This window comes from Protopterus annectens, chromosome 9.part0 (assembly GCF_019279795.1).
Source record: "Protopterus annectens isolate FY-2018-M chromosome 9.part0, PAN1.0, whole genome shotgun sequence".
Classification (NCBI taxonomy): domain Eukaryota; kingdom Metazoa; phylum Chordata; order Ceratodontiformes; family Protopteridae; genus Protopterus; species Protopterus annectens.
In genome coordinates this window covers 616,455,084-616,482,025 of record NC_056743.1, presented here as the reverse complement: position 1 = coordinate 616,482,025, position 26,942 = coordinate 616,455,084, and the positions used below count along the sequence as shown (strand labels likewise).

Here is a 26,942-nt window from a genome sequence, read left to right as displayed (position 1 = left end):
AAATGGAGTGCTTTACTGGATCATAATAATAATGAGTAGGAATAGCTCTCAACTATTTTTGACCTTACTCTATGGGCCTCCTCACTCAGCAACTAATAACAAGGGTGTAGCTAGGCATACACCACTGTACATTTTAAATTTAAAATATCCCTTTCATGTTTGCTGTAGTTTTATTGTATTGTTATACATTTATTAAATATCTTTTTTGTCTGAATCCCTGGTTAACTAAATTGTACATCTGGTGTACAGTTTCACAAATTCTGGCGACACCCCTGACTAACAGAACTGTTGCCAGGTGGTTATTGTCCTGCATCACGTTCTGTTATGGTAACACAGGTAAGGAGATGCCTAACAGTCTCCTTGCTGCTTCCACTGGGGAAATACAGTTGGCAGATAATTATTAGGCTGCCCTATGGAAAGCTGCCAAGGCTTTTATTAAACATTACTCTTTGGACAAACAGACTGCATTTGATCCTAAGCTTGGCACAGTTGCCCTGTAAAACCAGTTTTGAAATGAATATTCTGTACCCTTCCCGTGACATTGCTTAGAAGTACACTTAAGAGCGACCATGATATTTTGTATTGTAATTGCATTCCCTACTGCACTTCTATTTTATAGGTTGTCACCAAAAAGCCACACAAATTGTTAACGAATCATTACTTTCAGATGTTTGGATTTTTTAATGGCTGTCACTCTAGTTTCTATAATGAGTGAACCTGTATACATTAGAAGAAAAGGTTATAAAGGTTATGGCTTATTTTACTATTCATAGATTCAATTCTGAAGCTTAAGTTTTAATAGCCCTCACAGTGCTCGAATGCCATAACAGCATGTTAATATTTTCAGGTTCTTATATGAACATCGGTAATTATGATTTTTTTTAGAAAGAAGTTAATTATTGTCTTGATGATCTGATTATTAAGTGAATGCTTCCATGTTCTTAGAAGATATTGTAGAATGTGTCTGTCAGGCTTCTTTTCATTAGTGATATTTATTTTTAGGAATGAGTTCTCAGAGTTTGTGTTAACTCCACCAGTGCTTCCAACAAAGACTTTCAGGTCTCCCTAAGGACCAGGCAGAGGTCACCTCTAAGCAACCTATGTGTAAGGAATGTCATGAACCTGTCTGAATAGTACAGATATTACATTCTTATGACATTTCTAGTCAAAAATGTTAATTCTTGAAGTTATTACATGTGGCTTGTTCAAAAAAATTCAGAGTGTGACCTTGTATTCAGTAACGGGTCAGATTAGTAATGCATACAGGTGAGAAAATATTTTTTTTTCTAGAATGACAAGTCACATCCTTTAGAATTAGACAGACTATAATGCATGCCTTTCTGATTTTATTTTATAGATATAAACTGGTCAAAGTTTAAAATGATGACTACTAATGTATGTCCTCATATATTTAAAAGTTATGCCTTTTTATGATTTCACCATATAATCATAATTTATGTTTTATGTTTTTAAATTTTTTTAATGTCAAGTCTCTTGTTGCTGTATTTACTGACATGAAAGCAATGTCCTGGAAAACTTCGGCATGCTTTACTGAAGTAATTATGTTATTTATTTTACAATCACCCACATTTTTATCAAAAGTCATGTCAGACTTTCGTATCTGAAAAAAAATCATCTAAAAATAAATGATCCCAGTACAAACCACTATTGGTCAGCATTTGTAACTCTTATCAAGATTGTCAGGTAATACCCCCATCCTGACCTGCTGCATCATTTGCTGTGTTAGAGTTTTATCTGTTGAATTACATATAGTCTAACATTTAATGCCATTAATTTGTTTGTAGTTTTCTTATGGGAGATGTTGTAGAATGCCTTAACAAGGTTCACTTAACCAGCATGCATTGTCAGTCTTTCATCAAGTGCTGCTGTATCCTTTTTTAAAAATGTCACACAATTCAGAAAGGAAGATTTCCCCTTTGCAGACACATCCTATTCATATGCAGCAGAAGTAGGTCCCCTATGTTATTTTGGATAAGCTGCATTATGGTTCAATACAAGATTTTATTTAAAAAAAAAAAAAAAAAAAAAAAAAAACATAGTTAGATTTCTGGATCTAAAACTGTTTGGGTTTAATATCATCTCCTTTTTATACTGGCACTTTCATAGTCTAGGCAGATAGCTCAGTTTAACGTAGTTATGTAGGAATCTGGATAGATTTTCCTTGATTCTGTATAGGAAACCACTGGGTACATTGTTTAATGCCATGGAACTAGAATTTGTAGTTTTATTTGCATCTGTAGCTGTCATGTCTTGATTTACAGAATAATTATATTCATTAGTGTCTATAGTACTTTGAAACATATCTTTGCTTATTGTGACATTTGCACAATATTTTTCTGCAAGTATGTTTACTATGTCATGTGGCTGGGAGATCACTTTGCTGTTTATTGATAACATTCTGTACTAACAATCTTCCTTTTCAATTTTGTCATATGATTAACAAATACTTTGTAGTACAAAGAGTACCCTTATTGTACTTAAAAAATGCACACATAATAACCTTGATGTTGTGAGGTTTATTTGTTCCAGTATCTGTTATTTGCCCTTTCACACAAAGAGTCATATACAAAAAAACTTAACAATAAGAATACTAAACGGGTTGTGCCGTCATAGAAAAGTTTACTAAAATTCAAACAGCAACACAATTCAGCCAAATTTTTGACAAGTAACACTCACAGGGGGTATCCACCTGTCCCTAGTTAAGGCAGTTAAGTCCTCTTGGAAAAATGGTAAATGTCCTCAGATTTCAGGACAAAACTTATTCCTAAGTTTCCACTAAAATTGCAAAAAAAACCCAATTATTTGTATGTGTTTGGGTATGCATGAGGCTGTAACTAGATCCTTTCTTTTCTTGCTAAGGTATTTCTTATGAGAAAAAATGGACAGAAGATCAGTTCAGATGAATTCAAACTTTTATTTAGTATTATTTTTCTCATGGTGTGTGTGTGTGTGTGTGTGTGTGTGTGTGTGTGTGTGTGTGTGTGTGTGTGTGTGTGCACGTGCACGTGATTGTGTCTCTGAGTAACTTACTGCAGTCTGAAAAGGTAGAAATTTGGGAGAAAATGTACTGCAGGTCTGTTGCTGCCAGGTAATTTTAAATGTTCCCTATTCCTTGTGTAGGCATACTTTTTTATACTGTGCCCTTCTAAGCTTTAGTACCCCTTGCTTTTTGCCCATGATCTGGCATCCTCATAGGTTCATAGGCATGAGGTCGAGCAGATCACTGAAAAACCCAGTCCCAAATTCAGGCTGCTCCACAGCACTATCTAGTTAAATGATGTGGTCAGAATCACACAGTAGCAAAATGGGGGCTGAGGGAATCAAACTTTGGGCTACAGGAAACAGCTTATTCACAGTTCATAGCCTTAATCCTTTGTGCTGCCAGATAAAAAAAATAAGTGTGTGTTGTACCACCAGTGTACAGTCATGGATTCAGGAATGAACCTGTCATTACACTAAAGTGTGCAATAGCAGATATCCTTTTCAGGCTTTTTCTATAGTTTGACAACAAATTTTAGGGTTCCTTGCATGGAGTATGGCAGCAGAAAGCACAGCCTGAGTTATCAAGCATAGCTAACATCGGCCTTTGAGAAAGGCTGAAAAGAGAATGCATGTATGGCTAATGCATCAATTTCACTAGTTACATTTCTCTTGTCTAGAGGGAGGAGATACATTGGCTCCAGCTTTCTGCCACTGTAAAGGACCAGATATGGGCCCCTGCAGCCTGAGACCAGGAATACCACTATGGATTATTTGCAACAGCTGACAGGCTGATTTCCCTAGAGGAGGCACTACCTTTCCTTGGTGGGAACAGGGCTTGTCATGTAATACAGCTCAGAAAACCAAGTAGTGAATCTGAAGAAACTGCAATTGGGACCTCTCACAAACTACAGATAATACATAGGTTCATAGGTTCATATACTAGGCCTATGCCCGAGGCATTTATAAGCCTAGCCTATTGTTTGTTTTTCACCTTACCCTTTACCTTATGGGAACTATACCCATTATTTATTTGCCTCTGTCGAGCAGTGACACCTGAGGTAATTCTGGGACTATATCTATATCTCTCCCATCCATTGGTCAAAATTTCTCTTGAACACAACCAGAGGTGCTCTGCCTGTGCCATGTTTTTGTTCCACAGCATAGGAGAGTCTTTGGTGGTGATGAATCTATCCCTATCCCGCCAGGCATTAATAGCCCTTTAAGATTTCAGGTTCCCTACTCTGGTGGCTCTGATGGATTTTGATTTCTTTTTTTAGAGTCAGCATCTGCTTTGAATGTTGGTTATGTATGTACACCTTGTATGTCAAGCAAAGTGCGACTGAATAGAGATTGAATAGAGCTGGAGGAGTTTCTTCAGTGAACTTTGGGACAGATTTTTTGACCTTTATTCCTTTTTGAACTTTGGGTGAGTGTGTCTCTGCAGCTCTGTCATGTCGGGTCAGATACATTCCTAGATTGTTTCTGTCATCATTGGTATGATGGAGATGAGTAAAGGAGACTGATGACAGGGAGAATCTAGATGAGATCGATAATAATATAGATGGGCAAGGTGGTGGGCAATGTAGAACTTCTACCTACTCTAATGACAGTTAGCTACATGGGTGTCGAATGAGGTCCCCCTCCTCCTGATAGTCCAGTGGATTGCCACCCTTGCCTGACTTAGCTGGATTGCTGCCTTTAGTTGAGGTTGTTTGCTTGTTTTGGCCAAGTTTTTGGTGCATTTATTCTGGCATGGCATACCTTATCGCACCGTTTCTGAATCAGTTTCTGATTTCTGTGTGTGTGAGTGGTGTCAAATGTTATTTCTGCCTGTTGCGTGTTTTCTGCCTATCTTGGCAACATTAGTCATCTATGTTCCTTGTTGTACTTAGTGTTCCTGTGTACTGAAAAACAAGAGGCCGTAGATGAGGCCCAAGAGTGGCCACTGGCTGAGTCTGCTGGTCTGTGACAGGCTGACCAGGTGCGTGACCCTGTGGGTTCTGTCACTCAGTTTTATGCAACCTCTGTCACTCAGATGTATTGGTTAACATTTAATGATGTATGTTTTCAATGATACCCGGTGGGGTATTGTATCGAAGGCCCTTAGCCAGGTTCGAGGTGTGGCCCAGCCTTTTCTTTTCCTCATCAATTTTGACAAGTGTTTCAAAAAGTCAATGACAAAGCCAAACTGTCTAAAAGTCAAAAGACAAAGATCTGGCATGTCATCCCTTTGACAAAGCCAAATTATTTTCTTATAATTCATGAAATCCCCCTATGATCCACAATGCTAGGCAGAAGGCGCTAATTTACCATGGCTTTGCCGATAAGGCTTTGGTGAAGCAATGCCCAGCAAACAGTGACAGATACAGTCCAAGTGCTTTTGCAGGGTTCCAGACAGGATTGAAAAGACTTTGATTAATGATCCAGTAAAACCTAATTTTGTATGGAATGTGTCTTACCTCTCTTAAGCAACAGATAAAAATGAACACTTGCCAAAAATGAATACATAAGTAAATAAAGAAACAAATAATAAACAACAACAAAATCCCAGATAAAAAGGAGTTGGTGCATGATAATTCACAGCTTTTAGCATTCATCCTGACAGTAACAATGAAAGGTGATAGTAACAATGAAAGGTGCACCTTTAACAGAACCAAATGTATCTACCTCTCATTAACCACTTGCATGAAAATTCTTTTGTCTGTGGCATTTTTAAAGACTGTCCTATGCAATTTGCTTCATAGAATCAATAACTTGAAATGTAAGTTATGAATTTCTCTTTTTTACAAAGACTGAAACTACACTAAGAAAAGCATGTTCTCAGTTCTGTGCAGAAAATGTACATAACTGCAGGATGAGCATAGTAATTTGGTAAAGGTAAATTTAAAATAATACTGCAAACAATTTGTATAAAATACACTTTTTTTCACATAACTTTTAATTCAGGTATAATTACATATGGTTTCTCCTGTTTCAGTTCTCCAGTTATTTAGATTTTTTTTCTAATGAACATCAGGAACAGATCCCACTCCAAAAACAGAGCATTCTTCACATTTATGAAAGTAGCATTGATTCAGGGGGAAATTCATAAAAGTACTGCGATGTGTACACCTTGATACATTTGTTGTGGTAACCCATTTGTATTCAGAGGTGTGTACACCTTCATATACACATCATGGTAACCCATTTATATTCAGAAATGACCTTCTCATGGTGTTGCATAGTTCTCTAGCATGAAGAAGTGCAGTACCTTGAAGGGTTGGCTCCACGGCCATGCTGAATGCAGTCTAGGGTAGATGCATATGATAATTAGCTATGTGCTGTCTCCCAGAAGCCACCTCCAGGAAGGCATCTTCATGCTGAATAAGAAATAACTCAGCCGTGTAGATCAGCACAGCTGTCCCAACCACTTTGTGGTAGTGAACACAGCCAAAACGCTATGTTCAGCTAGTAAACACACTTGTAGTACAAGGATTGGGTGTGGGGGGAACCACTAGACACCAGGAAAATAGACGCCTAACCCTGTAGGTAAGGAGGAACTGCTACTTCAAGGAGAAGAGTTTAAGTATTTTGGGGCTTGCTCACAAATGAAGATAGATGGGGCTTGATTGACCAGCAGATTGGTATACTGGTAGCACTGCTGCAGGTATTATACTGGACTTTGGTAGTAAAGCCAGAAGTGAGAGCCATAGGACAACATTGTCAAATTACTGGTCAGTTTGTTTTCTCATCTCACCTATAATCATGAGATCTGGGTAGTTAGTGAAAGGATGTGATCACAGATACAGCCAGAAGGGATAACAGTCCTTTGCAGGACAGCTATTCCTCACCCTCTGTGACAGAATAAAGACTTTGGCAATCCATTAGGATCTTGAAGTACAGCCACTGTTCTTCCAAGTTGTGAGGAGTCACTTGAGATGGTTTGGGTGCATAGTGAGGATGCCAAGGGCATCTCCAAGAGGATTTGTGCAGGTATGGTCCTCTGGAAGGAGGCTGCAGGGCAGATCCAGGACATCTTAGAGGGACTGTATTTTTAGGAATGTGTGGGGATCTCACTGGATGAGCTGGAAACTGTTGCTGTAAACATGGAGCATGGTCTACTTTCCTCATATTGCTACACCACAACCCACATAAGAATGATAAATCTAGAAAATGAATGGATGGGTGGATGGATGGACAGTTTCAGTCTTCTTCCAGAATGGTATTTTCCAGTGTTTTAGTTTTCATGTTACAAATGTCACTTTTGCAGATTTATCGAGACCAAATGTCATTCTTACAAATCTGAAACAGGTATAATTAGTATAATCTAAAACACATGACAGTTGCTTCTGAAGCAAAAAAAAAAAAAAATAGCCATAGTGTAATATGCTAATTAAATAATCTAATGGAACAGTTTACGTTTTAGTTTTAGTTTTTATGATGTCTCTATAAAACAAAAACAAATACAGAAAATACTGTCATTCTGTATGAGTTGGGGGTCAGACACCTTAACCTTCAAGATGGCTGGACAGTTTCTACCAACTACTGATCAATGAGCCATTAATTTCCTCTTTAGTTTGCTGTATAAACCCTCTCCATAATAACCCATTTTTACATGGGTACAATCTTTCTACAGAAGAGACAAGTCTCTGGCACATTTGTTTAAACCTACTATCAGGTAATGAGAGGGGATGTCTGATTGCCCAGACTACTCCAAAGAGTTTCTTGCAAATTGTTCTTATGGACTTTGAGTGTTCAGTGATAATCATTGGAGGTGGTTACGTCTTTTCTTCTTTGCATGATCTGACCTGGATGCCTACTTGTGTTCCATGCATATGTTTGGAAAGTTGGTAGAAATTCAGTATGAAGAACCATATCCTTGGCTACAAAAGAAGTAAGCATCTTTTCACTCTGCAGTCCTGTCTCTCTACTGACTGGCCTTTTAGCTACTAATTAGGTTATGTCTAGGATTACATGTGGTACAAATGGGTGCATATCTTGCATGCCAGAAAGGTGGTTAAATGCCTACCATTTAGAAATCTAGCTTTAAACGTCAAACTGAAATTGTCAGTGAATAACTTAATGAACACGTATGAGTAATCAATTTACCACTCAGTCAGCCAATGACTATATTAAATAAAGGTGTGGTCACATGCAAATATTGAACTTTTGCAGTATACTGTAACTGTAAATGTATCCTTTTTTTAGTACACAGATTTCTGTTTTCATACCTTATACAGAATTTTTGCAAAGTTAAGTAAAAATGGTCACATCAAACCATATATTGAGCAAGGCCTACCTAGAGCATTCACCTACCCATCTTGTTCATTTTCTTTTATCAAACTCCCAGCCTCATTCTAGTTGGAGCTCCATCCATTTCTGACTGGAATATTGTTATATCCTCTGTAAATTACCTCTGTTAGAGTGCTCACTTGAGCTCTGCTCTTCTGAAATAGCTGGCCTGATCTGGGTTGGACTGCCATTGTTCGTTTGTCCATCCTCCAAGTCTGTAACTGGTATACTGCTTGCTCTGTCAGGTTTTTCTGATTCCTTGTTGCTAGAGCTGCCTGCTGAAAATACAGAGGAGAGAATTAATTTACCAATACAATAATTTCCACATAAACTTTTATTCTCAGCTCATGTCTCTAAAGTAAGACCACATAGGTCTACTAACTACTGTTCTGTGGGACCCCCCCCCCTTTCTTTATGTCATAGTTGGTTCTCAGTACTGTAAGAGCTCACTTACTTGACTCCATTACAGACTGATTTTTAAGCAGTGATGTGTCACTGCATAGATGTTATTTAGTTTTTACTTATTCATATGTTATCTTGGTAGGTGGACTGATTGAAAGCCACAACTTGGCTAGATGTATAAAAATAGATAAACAGAAAAAAAAAAGCAAAAGCTAGTAAATGTATAAACAGCACACAGTGAGATTCAGTTATACACACTATGTGAATTTCTACAGAGAACTGTCACAAACTATAGCTATGAGATGAACAACAATATAGCAGTTAACCTACATTTGAAAATGGCATGTTTTCTTAGTTAATTTTTAATCATGGTGCTGATTCTGACCAGGAAAAGAACTGCTGAAGTTCCCCTAAGTATTAGGCAAAAAAACATGTTTGAGCCACAGTCAAGAACAATATTGTTACACAATAAAATGTAGTACCCTAAAGTTATTGGATTATCCAGTGGTTCAGTCCTCATTTTAATAATGCTTTTTTTCTTGCTGTGGAATGATATTATTGCGTTTATGGATCAGTAGCCAATAAAATCTTCTGAATTTGCTTGGCCACTGTAGATGAAATAATTAACTCTGGCCATCTGAATCATCAATGAAAGATAGGATTGTGCCTCAAAAGATCTCTGTCTTTCTTTGAATGTGTGCTTTACCTAGAAGAGTGGTGGTAGTAGTGGCAGAAAATCTGCCTTCACGCTGTCCTCAGATGGATACAAATAGGTAGCACAGAAGTGTAACTGGCTCAGCCAGTGCTAAGTGCCAGTCACAAGAACAAGCACCACACCGCCTCAGTTCTTTAAGGGAAGAGAAGAGGAAAAAGGACTCTGCAAAACTTGCAGGATGATTCCTGCAGACAGTACAACAGTGATCAGTCTATCTCCCCACAAGCTCTTCAAGTAAACAGCAAAAAAAAAATTCCATTCCTTCTACTGGCATACCAACCAGGTGGCCAAACGCACGACACATACCCCCTCCTGTCCTAGCCATTCGGGTTCCGATTTTGTACCCCTCCTTCCTCACACTTTGGTTAAAAAAAATCTTTTCTTCTTTTAACTGTAGCAAACTGCTTGCTACAAGTGTAGTCAACAGTTGCTGCAGTTTATACACTGCCAGCCAAGAGTGCTACAGCGCTCGGATTGTAGTTTTAAAAAAAATATTTTTATAGCAAACTACTTACTACAAATGTAGCAAACAATTGCTACAGTTTAAACCCTGCATGGAGCACTATAGCACTGAGGTTTTAATAAAAAAAAAAAATATATATATATATATATATATATATATATATATATATCTATATCTATTATATATATATATATATATATATATATATATATATATATATACATATATACATATATATATATATATAAATATACTTTTTAAAATGTGGTAAACTACTTGCTGTGCACTTTAGACTCCCCACAGAGCATTACAGCGTGCAGGTTGGACCTCAAATGCAGTACCAGATTTTAAAAGCCAGTGTTGTACTAACAAGGGGAAGGGATGATGGATGGCCAATTGCATCTCGTAACACTTTGCACCCAAGGCAGCTGCTCCACCCTAGCTACACTATTGAGGTATCACATAACAGAGGGAGTTAATTAAGCAGTAAATCTTGCTAGAGTGTTTGACTTGCTATATTATACTAATACTGTAATAAAGGTCACTAAAATGAGTTAACAGAAGGAGCCAAAGAAGGGAAACAAGGTCTCTTTAGTTAAACAGCAGAAAGAACGAAGGTATGGGTCCAAATGGTAATGCTGGGCAAAAATAGGAGGGCAATCTCAGAAAACTGGGCAAAGCAGAGGTACTGAATGAATAATTTGCTTCAGTCTTCTAAAAAGGAAAGCAGTGATTGTTTTTGTCATGCTGGGTAGACAGTGCAACTAGAAGAACCTTGACAGAAAACAGGCTAGAGAGGGAGGTGGTTGACAGAGAGCTGGCTGCCCATTCTTGGCTTCTTTTACCACGGGTGAGCAGATTGTGAGTTCTTCTGCCATGTATAGTGTCATAGGAAGAATAAAACAAACCAAGTTATTGCTATAGTCTCTGTGGATTATTTAACCAGAGTCCCTCCCACCTACTGATAATTTGTCTAGTCTTTGCAAAAATACTTTTGAGTTTATTCTACGCTGAACCCTGTAATATGATAGCAAAATATATTCTTAAGTACTTAATTTTATTAGTGTCCCTTGAAAAGGGAAGCTTTGAATCAGACTGAGGGAGTTAAATCTTACCCATAATACCTTCAAATTTAAAGTATTTTATTTTGCACCTTGTCAGCCTTCCAAAAACTGACAGCTCCAGAAATACTAATTGCAATTCAGCCTCTAGTCTGGACAAATACAACACAAAATCATCTGAATATATAGATAGCCTCCATTTTGTTCTATGAATTGTATATCATTCATGTTGTGCTACCCTTAGTAAGGGTGCAAATGACCAAATATATTTGTCAGAAAAGAAAGGGAACAACAGACAGCCCTGGCTTGCCCCCCCCCCCCCCAGCTAACTATAATGGGAAGTTCACTTTCAAGACTACTTTTATTTTCACTGATAAGTCAGCATATTCCAATAAAGAAATCAAGCATATCAGGAAGCTCATCTGCCCCAGGTCTATAAAACACTATCTCCATTTAACTGACCTGCCATTGTATCTAATTTTTTGCTATTTTTTTCCTTCTCTGTCTGACAGTTATCACCCCCATCCTGATTTGTGGGCCCATCTGATCCCCATCACCACGGTAAGAGTTGGCCAGAAGAGTTCATTGTTTTGGTAGCTATCAAGAATGGTATGGTTATGAAATAAATTTATAAAATGCTAAAAATCAATCAGAGATTAAAAGCATTGTTTACTGGCCAGGGAAATTAGAACCATTCAATCTAAGCTACTAAAGTGATTCTTTATATTTGAATTTTAACACACAGGGGCCCACTATATAATACTGTAAAATTATTATTGTTTTAATCAGAGCAAATTAACATTTGTCTATGTAGTACATTATTGTCATTCTATTTGGCTATATCTCAGTAGTGTTCACAGATTGTTTTTCTTAAAGTACTTTGAGTCAATCCTATACAATACGATTCATAGGATGCACATCCTGCTAAATATACAACACCATGCCTAGTACAATTACAGCGCTAGCCAGACGTTGAGCTATCCCTCCATTGTTAGGGGGATTATCACTACACTTAAAATAAATGAAATATAAGGTGGTTTTGAAAGATCTATGGTCTTGAGGTTTTAATGCTGATACTAGTAAAATAAAGAATGTTATTAACACTAAGTAGAATTTATTTTCTTTTTCTAATAAATTAATACTGGTACTTGGGGACAGACCTAAATTTGTTTACAAAAGGAACATCAATATTAAAGAATGGTTATAGAAGGATGCCAAATAAGGTAATGTTAGTAATATAAACAATATTAAATTAGGAAGTTATAAACCTGGCTGCTACAATCAATGTAAGTGTTTTGTAGAAGGGATGAGACAGTGATTAAGTATGGTAAAAAATAAATAATGGCCAGTGTCTTAAAAGTGCTAGTCATAGAATGGAATATTTAGCAAGATGTGGATGTTGTTGTATTACTATTTAATCAAATGTGATCCTACCATATCTGATAAAGCCCATTCTGTGATATACTACATCACTTCAGATCACATCATAGAATTTACGAACACTGTTATAGTATTATAAAAATGGATGAAAAAAATGCTTTATACAAACATATTAGGAGTAATCCCACCCATAATTTTAAATTTGGTATTTTAGAAATAGTGAATAAAGATTTTAGAGGGCGGGATTGGACCAATAAGTTGCTAAGGGTAGAGACCAGATGGCAACTTAAGGTCAATGCTAGTGAATTTCCAGGCATAAATGATGCCATTAGTATCAAACCTGAGCTTAGGTATAGAGCTAATAAAATATGATTTATTTGAACATTTATTCTAATTTATAACATTTTTACATATTTATATATTCATACATTCTATAGGGGTTTCTTTTTGAAAGTATATACAACCTGGTTAGTGGTTTTATAATCAACTGTTTTCTATATACATTTTTTACTGTTGCTTTAAATGTTTTTCAATTGGTTAATTAACTAATTAATTAAATGTATAAAAGGGATGTTAACTTATTTAGATTTGTTCTGATGAAGTCACTCTGACAAAAGTGCTTGACTGATTTGTGTGGATTTTTACATTAAAGTGTGTTTTTTGGAGACTACCCTGTGTGGAATTTATAAATACACACTTCTGTGTGGTTAGCAATAGCTTTGGGGACTAGTTATTGGCTCTGGAAGTGGTTGTTTTTTTCTTGTTTGTTGTTCCACTGCTTCCCCACCTGTTGGTTTATATACTACATCACTGATACATTGGGGTTATACATACTCTGTTGTCAATTAGACCAGCTGTACTCTATCAAATTATGGTTTAAGGAAGTCATTTTTACTATAAAATTAATCATGGAAATTTACCTGAGCTTCTTTCTTTGACACCCACATTATTTCCAAAATTGCCTATGGCCAGTGTCTTCTTTCCATCCTTTTTTGTCTCTTTTCCATCTCTGACTCCTTGATCAATAAACTCTGGGTGCTTTGGAGATTTTGTCTGATTGAAACAAAACACAGTATAATAATAATGAACAGTAAGAATGACTTTTAGAACATGTATATTTTAAGCAAATACTTTATGCTATGACTAAAAATGTCTATTTTAAGTGTATAAAAACAGTTTACTTCCCTTCTATATCATGTTAAAATAATTTACAACTATCGGAGGCCAAATATTTCCACTTTAGTATCTAATCAAATAACTGAGAATAGTGGACTAAACTGTGTGAGAATACTGCTTAGAATTCTGTAGATTTCTGTCATGGTTGCTTCTCTTTTCTTTTGCTTCAGCCATCAGTGAAAATATCTATTACAGTAAACTCTCAGTTAACTGGCACCCATGGGGTTTGGTAGATGCTGAATAAATTTAGTTTCTGGTTGCTTGAGTGTTATTATTAAAAATAGGCCTAACTAATACTGTACCCTATACTATTTGTTTGGTTTGACTTGTTGTCAAGTTGGGGGAGAGGGAATATATTCCTATCTTCCTTTTTAAAACTCTAAAAATGTAAAGTATGTTTCTGCTGGGGGGAGAGGGGGACAGAACGTGCAACACAAGGAAATTGTACTGTATTTTTTCAATATTTTTTTGCCAGTTGCTTGTGTTCTGGTAAAGTGAGAGTTTACTGTACCAGTATTTCAATAAGTGCAGGATGGAGGAACAGACAGATTTGGATGGGCTTAGGGGAGGAAAGACGATTGGTTAGAGATATTTTTCTCAATTATCCATATGGCTTAATGCTATTTTACAATGGTAGGCCTGTTGGAAGAAAAAAATAGGAATAAGGGGCAATGGACTTACAGTAAACTGGGACCTTCCAGTCTTGAGACATAAAACTGTCCCACTCACATTTCCACCCCCCCACCACTACTTCTTCACTGAACTTTGCTAGACTTACCTGCAATGCGATGTATAAAGGAGGACCACAACATATAGACTGAGTTACAATGCCAAGCAATTCTCTGAATCACTCAGCAGCATCACTCACTTGTCACAGATATTTGGGGGGGACGGAGCACACGGCTAATTAATGCTAACTCTCCCCTAGAATGCCTCATTATCTGTCAGTGTAGTTAGTTGGACAACCCCACCCCCCCATGTTTAGTCTTCTTACTGTGAAAAATCACTTGGGAAGGGTTACAGCAAGGGGGGTTGCCACTCATAGTAGGGCTTATTGCTTGCTGTAACCCTTTCTGAACGTCCAAGGGTAAATATTTATGAGGGTATTTCTGGGTAAGTAAGCTGCACTTTGGGAGCATGTAAGGAAACTCAGGAACTGGAAAACAGTGCACAACTAAACAAACCAAGCAAACTAAAGACAAAAATCAAATTGCCGCTCACAGCTGCACTACCAAGAACAAACTATTTATAAAAAGTTAAGTGCTTTCATCCTTATAATAAAACGGACTTCCTCAGAACTAATACATTCATAAAAACAATACAGTATTTAACAAAGTATCCAGCATAATCATGTGACCTTGTGTCGTTAATGAAAAGCCAAACTCTAATTCTGTTCAATACATACTCAAGGTGGAAAACATCATCATACAAATATCAGATTAAGTCACAACCATCAGTACCCCTTAAAACACCAAGGCTTGCTAAAAAAGATGTAAATCAAGAATACATTTCATATGAAATTCATTAGACATAAAACCTTTATAAATAATGATGTTTAGCCTCAAAATGCAGGAAACTGAAAGGTTGTCATTCAAACCAGGAACCAAATAAATTTCCCACCAATGATATACAATAATAATGATGATGATGATAATAATAATAATAATAATAATAATAATAATAATAATAATAATAATAATAATGTGGGACTTATAAGTGTGGTCAGTGTAGTCAGTGCAGATACTGTACATACAGGAAGGACCAGCAGATTATATATCCACCTTGGGTATTTGGGTGAGCAAAAAATATATTAATTGCTCCTCAACAAATGTGATATACGTAGCATTATGTCAAGGGAAAACAAAGCGAATGTTAAAAGAAAGATTTTATGTGCATATTTATAATATTAAGAAATGGGATAAAAAAATGTTCTTTTCAGACATACTTGTTTAAATTGGGTCTATATCAGAATCGCGAACGTTCACAATGTCGAATCTGACATTGTTGACACGTAAACAGAGAAACTGTAGAACATCATGGGGGGTGCACTGGGGTTTGCCCCCCTGCTTAAAGCAAGTAGGTCTATTTTTTGACTTTTTGTGATGTTTTTATTAGGTGTTTGATGTTACTGGACTTCGACGACGATATGGTGTTGATCATATCATATTCGAAGTTCAGTAGCATCTAATATAAACCCGTTTAAATGTTATGTCCTGGATATGATCAAAATGAGTCCGGGGGGGGGGGTTCATGGAAAGAAAAATTAGAAGTAGATGAATTAAAATGGCAACTTGCAACTAATACAGGAAATGATCCTGGTTTGAATGACAACCTTTCAATTTCCTGCAGTCTGAGGCTTATTTATAAAGATTTTATGTACTCTTGATTTATAAATTTTTTAGGAAACCTTGGCGTTTTAAGGGGAACTGATGACTGTGATTTAATCTGATATTTACATAATGATGCTTTCCACCTTAAGAACTGAACAGCATTAGGGTTTGCTTTTCCACTGGGGACATAAGGTCACATAATTATGCTGGATGTTTTTTTTTTAAATACTGTGTTTTTTTTTTATAAATGTATTAGTTCTAAAGAAGTCTGTTTTATTATAAAGACTCAAGTGCTTAACTTTTTATAATTTAAGTAAAGCGATCAGCACATGTTAGAGGATGATGTTAAATAATGCAAAAATAATTTGTTTTAAATTGATGTTGACACTTTGCCTTCAAAAATATTGCAATGGCATAAGAGTATAATGAAAACTTTTCTCTTAGTGGACACTTGAGAAGGAGTGGAAGTAAGAAAGAATAAGGGCAATGTAGGATAAAATAGATTTGAGTGCACTGATTTTTTTTATAGAGGTTACACCTGAATAAATTGTAAGTTAAAGCAGAAATTAAATATAATCAGGAAAAAGGAAAGTGCATGCACTAGAGAAGGATTTATGGTGGAGGAGGATGCAAATATGCATAATTTTAAAGAATGCAAGAAAATGAATGGCTTTTGGGAAAAATATTCAAATAAGGGCCAGAATTCAGAAATGGACCAGCAGGGAGTTGTAAGGCACCATCAAAAAAGGATTTTTATTGTGATAGCTAAAATCAGCAATTCAGAGACACATTAGCTACAATGAGGAAAGACCTCATTATTAGTTAATTTTCATGTATTTGAATCACTTGGCGAGTACCACAGGTGCTAAGAAGCAGTTTTTTTGAAGTAATCACTGTAAGAAACACATGCATTGCATTGCAATAGCATAGTCACTCATTTTCTCATTCATTCCTCCCCAAACATGCAGACATCTCGATTCCCAACACCCACACAGACATATCACCATACCACTCATCTGCAATCATGGCAGACCAAAATGCACATGATTTTGCCTATTGTAGTCATTGTGTCTCTGTCATTGATAAATTTAGTCAGTCAATAATACCAGATATTAAGAATTTCGTAGTGCTTATTCTGTATTTGCAGCATATTGCTACAAAATCTGTTGTTCTAATAACTTAAATGTACTATAGTCATACATAATAAATGTCCCTGGTCTCTAGTGCCACCCCCCATAATACAGCCTGTGTTTGTTAGACCAGGAGGAGATTTAGAGGTATGAAAGCCCTCCACCCCACCACACACACTTACAGAATATGTTAACCTCCCACACTCAGACATTCATTATACATGTATGCATGTAGTACACCCCCTCCTCACCCTGTCGTACTCACCCATGCAGTCACGTATTCACCCTTGCACCTGCCTCCGCCTACCTTACCTATCCTGTAACTAACCCCTCTAATACAACCACTTAGGCAGAGGCAGAGACACATACACACACACACACACACACACACACACACACACACACACACACACACACACACACACACACACACACACACACACACACACACCAGACCACTCATACCTCTGCATACAGTCACACATACAGCCTCATACATACACATATGCAAACACCTCCAACCACTACTTATCTGCCAAACTCCCTGGTACTTACCTCTAATCAGTCTTTCCCCCATTTAAAGTAATGGGTAACAACAAACTTTTGGCTGTGCTACTTTATGTGGCCTTTGGTGGTGATTTATGCAGCTGAACATATTTGTGAATCGTTCAGCTACATAAATCACTTACTGCAGGCATTTCAAAGAGAGGGCACATGGTCCATTATCATATGCCTCTCCCCAGAAAGCCTCATTTACATTTACGGTACAATGGACAGACAGCTCAGTGGTAGAGCTTCACCTCATCGAGATATAGAACTGGAATAGGGCTGTCTCTGAATTGGAAATGTCTATCACCAGTGGTAAAGAGAGCTCATCACTATTGGTAACACTTTTGAATCCCATTAGAAGATGTTTTTTTTAGGTTGTGAATATCAGTATGATTTTTGTATGGAGTTTGTGAAAAAAAATTATGACATAGAAAACAAGCTGATTAGAATTGTCATGACATGTCTGTAGTTCTTGCGGAAGCATAAATGCTTTCAAGGACTGTATAATAAATAATGGGATTTAAATTAGTTACAAAAATTAAAGTTTTCATACTAGTAGGAGGAATTGGGAGTTAAATGGATGTGAAGCTTTACAGGTTTTGTAAATATGTAGATATGTAAATAACTACATGGTTTTCATTATTTAAGTTGTTCTTCATGTTCTTTGCACATTTTATTTTAAGGATCTCCCTATATTTGTATATAGAAATAAGTGATAACCGATGTGAAAATAAAGAACCCTACTCCTTTTTCAATAAGTGCAGTGGCACTTTTTTGCAACCACCAACTCATGGCGATGAGACCTTTTAATATCTCATCCAAAGGATGGCAAATCTGGAGTGCAGCACCCTCTTTGTGCTGCAGAGTCAGTGGGGGAAAGTGAGCCAAGCCCCAGGAGTGGGAATAGAAGCCACAGTCGTCAGAGCATAAAAAGTGAGTCTGCCACATTCTGTGCCACTGCCACTGACACTGCAAGTCATGGTACCGGAGAATGTACAAAAGAAAGTGACAGGAGTACTCACTGAAGGGGAGAGGCTGATGGTGAAAATGTTTGTGCTCCCGTTTTTTCCCTACATCCCAGAGAAATGCTAAAGGAGAATTGACATTCCTCTGTGCTGACTGCCGAGTAATGGGTTGGTGCCCCATTCAGGATTAGTTCTTCTTGCACAAGGTGATGCCAGAAAATAGGCTCCAGCTCTCATTCATCCCTTAGTTAAACTAAGTCAATAATCACAGAATGAATGAGTAAGTGAAAGCCTAGAAGGATTAGGACTATGTAGCCTGTAAACAAAAGGAATGGCCGGGACATGAGCTATGCACATCTGATCCTGAAATGGGGATATAAGGAATTAAAGCTGAAAAGGAAGGACAAGGTAAGCTGCCGATTCAAGGAAGACATTTTAATGTGGACCCGAGAAAGAATATTTTCATCAAGAAGTTGGTAAATGTATGGAATGTACATAAAGAACAGATATTAAGCTTCATGACTACAGAGTCACTGAAAACAATTTGGATTTGTTGCAAGAATGAGGATGGGATGAAGAGGGGAGAGATCATGCCACTGCCTCTGATAAATAACATAGTAGTGAAAATAGAGTGACATCTTTTGCCATCAACTATATACATGAATGCATGACAGCTTTGAAGCTGGAAGTAAAGAAATGATTTCCCAGTTCGTGGCTACAGAATGCAGATCACTGAATACAGGAAAGAAAGATGATGACCGGCTCACAAGCACGATCAGCAGCGGAACAAAGAGGAGAAGGACCAAGCTAATGGAAGACCTTCTTCATTCTGTGCTGGATTACAGCTTTGCATACATTGAATGTATAGAAAGAACATGGTGGCAGAAGCTTTGGAGATTGCCATACTTGATAGGAAAATAAGAATCTCAGTGAAGAACAAGACATCCTTGAGATAATCCACACTATTGATCCATAGGGTATGTTTTTCAGAAGTGCAACAAGGACGGAAATATGGGAAAAGAGGAAAATAGGGGTCACTCTGCTTATGAAACTCATTAAGAAATCACATGGAAAACTTGGAGTAAATACTGAGAGTGGAAGAAATGCATGGGTACCTCAAATGATGATTAAGTAGAATAATAACGTTCGGGAAGAAGAATAATAACGTTCGGGAAGAAGAGATAGTTGTTTGTATGGCTATACACAGAGGTAAATGAATAATAAACAAAAAGAACATGCATATAAGATGATGAGAATCTGACTGGAAGGTCTAAAAGAAGGACACAAAAAGGCAATAAAGGCAAACCCATCTACTAAGCCATGCTAGTCCAAAGTATGTAGAACTGCAGCTATAGTGAAATAAAGCAGAGGGAGCTGGCAAAAACATAGGTTATTGAAATAAGGGATGAGTCAAGAATATTCAAGATCAGCAGAAACATCAATGTGTTTCTTAATCTGATTATCTAAAAATGTAATGCAAAACAGAATTCCAGCATAGGAGCGTATAACAGTCATGTGTGAGGACAAAAGGACAGATAGGAACGTGACAGGAAAGAAGGCAAACAACACATCTGTGGGACTCCAGTGAGACAAGGCAGATTCTAGATGAGACATTCCCATTTATGTTAAAAGTGGTAGGATAAAGAGCTGAGAATGCCAATCGTTGTACTGCATAGTCTGCCCTTTGAAGCAAGACTGTTGCCATAGGAGTGGAGGAAGGCAACAAACTTTTACTTTCATAAAGGTGGTTATAAGAAGGCACTGAGCAGGTTCAGACATACCACTCAGCTGTCCAGAATTTTGCAGAATGCCCCTGATATTGCAGCTGTCCAGAATTTTACAGAATGCCCGTGATTGTACAGCTGTCCAGAATTTTGCATAATGTTCCTGATTTCAACTTATATTTTTGCCCCATCCCTTATAAAAATGTTTGACTTTCTTGTAAATCACTGAGGAATTCAGTAAGACAATAATGCTGGACATTAGAGTTTCATATGTATTGTTCAGAAAATTAATATTGATGGAAAACTTGTTCTATTTAAGATAATTAGAATAATATTTAAGAAGTGTTGTTGATTTGGGGCCTTTGTCCCCCACTTATTTTTGATTTTGTCCTGAATTCTTGAGCAAAGAATTTGAAAGGCTATAATTACACACATATTGGTCTCATGTTTGTAACAGGAGAAGTTATAGAAAGTATTATGAGGAATAGATCAGTATGTGTCCTTCCTTCAGTATAGATGAGCCGCCATTGCCCCTGAGTGCTGACTCACTCAACACGTGGGAGCAGTAGAGCAGGGAGGCAGCTCAGCCTACTGTACATTCTGACTCCTTGCAAAGGCCGGATGTATAACAGCAGCAATAACAAAGGCTGAGAACAGGTGTCCACCAAAGAGCATGTCCACTTTAGTCGGGCTCAGGCAATACACGGATGCATATAAATACTGTTGGCCTAACACTGTGGGGTCTCCACTTGCCCAAGGCTATTGTGAGAGGTAACAATGGTCATGGCTGGATGAAATCTCTAATGGCTACTAAAATTGTGCTTTCAGATGGGGGACCCAGTGATTCACAAACATCATGGAGAAAAGGATTAAACATGAAGTACTGATGCACTTTTTGAGTAATAACTCACTGCAGATATGTGAAAGCATGGCTTCATATGGTGGAAGTGTTCACAGTGTAGTTTGATTCATTTCTATGACTAGGTCACCAATGTGGTGGTCAGAGATACAGCTAATGATTTTGTGAATCTGAATTCCAGTAAGGCTCCAGACACCATAATGGAAAGGAGGCTGATGAGTATAGGAAAGAATAGGGATTAGGACCTCAGATGGCATTGTGGAGAGAAAAACGTCTGACTTAATGCTAGCAAATTTATATTCGAAGCAGACTTAATAGAGAGGGAGATCAACTCCTGAAACACTGCCAGTGGTAGTGTAAAAGTTCATAAGCTCTTGGACAGGTAAGGACTAGGCTGAGATAAGGGCAAATACAAAAATTAGGGGCTAGCTGCATCACTAAGCCAAGATGAGACTATCAGTCTTCATCTGACAGCATCTTTATATGTCCAGCTTTTCTGAAGCAAAGGAGTGTGAAATAAAGACAGTCTTATAAAGGAGTAATACGAAGCATGAAAACATGTATTCATCAGTAGAGTGGTAAATCTGTGTAGTGCAAAAAAAAAAATAGCAGATGTGGGCAGTTTATTGTTAAACTTGAAGTGCATCAATTTCTCACATACAGTAACACTACTGTCTGAAATATTAACTTCTCTGCATAGTTCTTTTTCCTACATTACCCTAAAAGTGCATTTTTACAAATAGAATGTTATTATTTTCTTCAATGAAGTCTCATTCTCACCTTGGTATGGGGGTAGGCCATGCCCTATATCCTAGGTATCACAGATCTTCAGTGCTAGGAATAACTTCTTAGTCTGTATACAAAGTAGTGTCTGTACCAGAATGCACTGCTAACCATATGTGACAAAGATACACTGACTTCAAACAGTTACTTACAGTTTGGTTTGCCTGCAGAAATGGTAGCTTGAGTCTTGCTCTAGGAATAGTTTCTGCTTATAATAAATTGTTTATTATAAGGGCCAGTACAATAGCCTTTCTGGGTGCATTGTTTAGTTATGTTGGAGTATGTAAAATGAGTGATTTCAGCTTTTTTCTCTTTTAATATCAGAAGCAGAAGATAAACAGATGATCCATTATTACTTTTGAACCTAGCTGTTATTTTATTCAAATTAATTTATACAAGATGACTTCTGTGACACACAGGAAATGAGTTTCTACTGCAATTTGAAATTAAATGTATAATTAGCAATTTACGAAACTGCAACCTTAAATTGGATGTTTCCTTCACAAAATATAACTTGTACTGAATATATCTTGTTATAAATGACATAATAAGTCTAACTACCAGGTTATGTCTCGATCCAGTAATTCTTCAAAGCAAGGATTTTCATTAAGCATTTTTCATATTTGCTCATGTCAGGGTTTCTGTAATTCTTGGCAAACTGGGCACTTCTACGCCTCAGTTATCAGTGTGTCTTGTAATTCTTCCTAGAATAGCTTGTGCACATATGCAGTCAAATACTTTTACTGTAATAGTAATGAAATGGTAACAAGTTCAGGAGAAGCTTTGCCAAATTATGGTATTTGATTTTGTATAGTAGCATCTTATTTCTTCTTTACATTGTTAAGTATAGAAATTATTTTTGCTCTTTTGATTCTGAATAGTTTTCTCTTAACTGTTACTCCTTGGTGACATATAATATCAAACAAGAGGACAATCATTCATTACAGATTACGATATACAATCTAAATGAATCTAAATGAAGTATAAGCAGAAACATTTGCTTTATTAAGTTCCACAATAAAGCTCATTGGAAGAAGACACATATAGAATCTCTAAACGGAAAACGTTTAAGAGCCATATTTATTGCTTATGCTTTCTATGCTTTTGTAGCATTCTCATTGACACTTTAGGAAAAGCACATAAGAAGAGTAAACAGCTTCTGAACATAGTGTATGACTTAATGCCGATTTGTCACCATGAGGAAGTTATTCTGACAGAAATAAGCACACAGTGTCACAGAAAAGCTGTTCTTGAAAGCTGCTTTATGAAGCTGTGAGCTAATTGGTGGTGTGATTCTGTCTCCAAGGCATACAGTGTTACCTTTGCTGGTTTGACAGACGTATTAAAGCCTTTATGCCTGAGGAACAGATTAAGCTTTGAGAGCTGCTTGGCCAGTGTCCTGATAGTTTCGGAATAATTCTTGAAGGTCTGGGCATGATGCATGAGGTTCACTTGGCTTTCCTCTATGGAACTGCTGCGCAGAGTCACGTTATATTTCAGCTCCTAAAGGAAATTTTAAAATACATTTTATTAAGAATTCTGATGACAGTTATTCAGCTCATTTATTTTTGAAAGATTCTCAGAAACTCCCAGGAGTAAAATCAAGTGAAATCCAACTGTTATTTTAGAAGTCTGTACATTTCCTATTTCAAACACAGCTCCTGTTTACATTAATGACTCATCTTCTGGAAGTTTGAATTCTTAGACTACCTGGCTACCTTCTAAATATTAATATGAATGCTGCAGGAATTAAAAGGTGTAATGTTTTAATTTGATTAATAGATTTGTACAAACTGTAAAAGCTACTGGCAGTCTGGCACTACTGTCTTAAAAGCTATACCATTCAAAAAACTATGGAGCATTCAAAGTCCTGAATCAGAATATGCAGTCTATTTTCAAACATGTTGGAACATGTTCATAATTAAGAACCCCAAGAATAAATTATTCTGAAAAGTCATTTCCACTCACTTTTCATTTTAACTATCATTGAGGTACTTGTAAAAGTAATAACAAATGCAGGACCGGAAAGTAAACTAATAACCAGACAAACGGTCCAGGCAGCAGCAAGTGTCAGCCAATACAAAGGTTTAATTTAAGAATTCACCACAAGCGCTTTCACCCTGACAACAATACAGGGCTTTTTCAAGTGTGAGTACAAGTATAAAATCCAATCAATATATACTCCCATTCATAAAAAAAAGCGCCAAACAATTAAAGAAACACTCTCAAATTTAAAGGTAAACCTTAAAAAGTTTGTAGTTAGACCAAGGAACAAGGAACAAATGTACATGAAAATAAATCAACAAGACCTACCCCATAGCAACCTTTTTGGACCAGACACTTAAACACATTGTCAGTGGTTTTACACACATATTTAAAGATTCCTGGGATTTTCTGCAGGGGTTAACAATGGAAACACACCAAGGAGATGTGTACTTCCTTACTACTGATATAGTTAATTTATTTTCATGTATCCTTGTGGAAGAAGGTTTGGAGTTCTTTTGGTCACTTTTAGACAGTAAACGTTCAGTACTTAATTTAGATATTGATTTGTTGGTGGAACTCATGAGAATTGTATTAGAAAACAATTTTATATATTTTGAGGGGAGACATTTAAACAGATTAGGGGAGTTGTTATGGGGTGAGCATGTGCCCCCATTTATGCCAGCTTGGTGCTTTTGCAATGGGAACAAGAGCATTTGTTCAAGTCTGTTTATTGGAAGAACATTAGATTTTACAGGTGTTTTTTGGACAATATTTTTATTGTTTGGGAAGGTCCAGCAGACACCATTATGAATTCTAAAAAAAGCACAACAAAAGGATTCACCAAGCACGATTTAATGTAGAAATTCTGTCTCTCTGACGTCTCGGCCTCAGCCTTCAAGGAGTACAGAACAAATGAAAAGCACCATCCTTATATACAGCTTAAATCACTTAATTAAAACAATTAAACAATCAAATAATTAAAATATTTGTTAAACTAGCAGCATTTTCCAGTTAAAATCCTCGTTTAGTCCATTTGGATATAAAGTTTTAAACTTCAGTATATAAACTGTTTCTTTATACAATAATAAATGTTTAATTTTAGACTGATCATACTTATTATCAGGCAATTGTTCTAAAATTGTTGCCTGTAACATCTTTTCATCACTATTATGCATTTCAAAAAAATGTCTAGCAACAGGACTTTCAGTTTTATTGTTAATTATGTCCCTAACATGTTCCAAGAGTCTTACCTTAAAGGTTCTCTTGGTTTCCCCTATATAAAATTTATGACAGGGGCATTTTAGAGCATAAATAACCCTCTCAGTATTACAACAGAAATAATTATTTACTCTAAAGGGAATATCATTAATGTATTCAAAACTAGAGACTACAAAGCTACATGCCTTGCATCTACCACACTGATGAGTCCCTTTATAGCTAATGTTGTCTGTCATTACTTCTATAGGAAAACTAAATTTACTTCGCACTAAGAAATCTTTAATATTTCTTCCCCTTCTGTATGAAAATTTCAGACTAGCATTTAACCATGGTTTAACATTACCTAAAGTACTAAAATATTTCCAAAACATGGAAATAATCTTAATTAATTCAGATGTATAACATCCATAGGTGGTAACAAAATAAATAACCTCCTGTTGTATCTGTTTATTTTGGTCTATAAAAAGACCAGACTTCCTATCCTGTATCGTATTTTTCTTATAATAACTATGGGAAGACCCACATAGTTTGTTAAAGCTTTCATCCAAAATATTCATATTATACCCTCTTGACAGAAAAGAATTGTACAAAAAATCAATTTCTTTTTTAAATTCCATTGTTTCATTACATAGTCTAGATATCCGTGACATTTCTCCATATGGTAAAGAATGTATTGTATGTGGAGCATGTCCACTATCACCATGTACATATAGTGTTGGACCTTCAAATTTCCTATTAACTGAAGTTACTAATTTATAACCACTAGAAATATCAAGAATCACATCTAAAAAAGGTAATCGTGTGCTCATAGTTAGACCATCAAAGTCCAAGAGAACTCTATTAGACTTTAGATCTGAAATAAATTGTAGAGCCAAAGACTGTTCCCCCTCCACCAAAAAAATTAAATCATCAACATATCTATAATATCTAATAACATGTTGTCGAAAAAAATTATGTTTATAAATATATTCCAACTCAAAAAGTCCCATTGCCCCCATGGCAGTGCCTCTTTTCTGATGGTATAAAATATGATTAAACTCAAAAAAATTATTGTTTAAAGAAAAATGCACTAACTCAATAATAAATTCTGAAACAGGGGACTGTCCCAAAAATAATCTCAAAGCCTCTATACCAAACTCGTGACTAATATTTGTATAAAGACTTTTGACATTAACAGTCAACCAATACATATTTTTCTTCCATTTAATATTACTAATTTTATTCAGAAAATCAAACACATCTGTTAAAAAATATGGTAATTTTTAAACATATGTTGATAAATAATTATGTAAGAATATTCCTAGATTACATAGAAAATATTTACGTCCTGACACTATAGGACGACCAGAGGGCTTGATGTAATTTTTATGAATCTTGGGCAGGCAATAAAAATACGCCATCCCACAACCTTCCGTCTGGAATTTGTTCTTAACATCCTTCATCTCAAAATACCCTAATCTGAAACCTTTCTGTATCAATTCTTTATATTGTAAAATGGCTACATTGTACCTATCCATCTCACATATTTCATATGTATTACTATCATTAAGATGTAACATGCACATGTCAAAATAATCATTCACATTTAGAACAACAAGTTTATTGCCCTTGTCAGCAGGTTTAAAAATAATATTATTATTCCTACTTAATTCCATTAAAATATTCCATTCTCGACATGACATTATGAATTCTGTTGAGTTCTTTGGTCTAACTACAAACTTTTTAAGGTTTACCTGTAAATTTGACCAGCAAGGGATTGATTATTTAGACGTGAGGCTGGACAAAATCAATGGAAATTTAAAATCTAGGATCCACAGGAAAAGCACCTTCAGCAACTCCTACCTCCCATACAACAGTGACCACCCTTGGAAACAGAAAAAAAAGTATTGTTAAAGGTCAGATGGTTAGAGCAGCCAGAATGACATCT

The 26,942-nt window shown here is 36.4% G+C and overlaps 1 protein-coding gene across 1 annotated transcript in view; it reads right to left on the bottom strand.

Moving 5' to 3' along the window:
* LOC122811368 (olfactomedin-like protein 2A) overlaps nt 1–26,942 on the bottom strand; it is a 352,794-nt gene that overhangs the window by 154,225 nt on the left and 171,627 nt on the right. The window contains exons 4-6 of the mRNA XM_044083166.1: nt 23,132–23,314; nt 13,216–13,348; nt 8,397–8,552 (exon numbers count right to left, since the gene is read on the bottom strand). Coding sequence (XP_043939101.1) covers nt 8,397–8,552; nt 13,216–13,348; nt 23,132–23,314 — 472 coding nt within the window. The remainder of the gene's footprint in view (nt 1–8,396; nt 8,553–13,215; nt 13,349–23,131; nt 23,315–26,942) is intronic.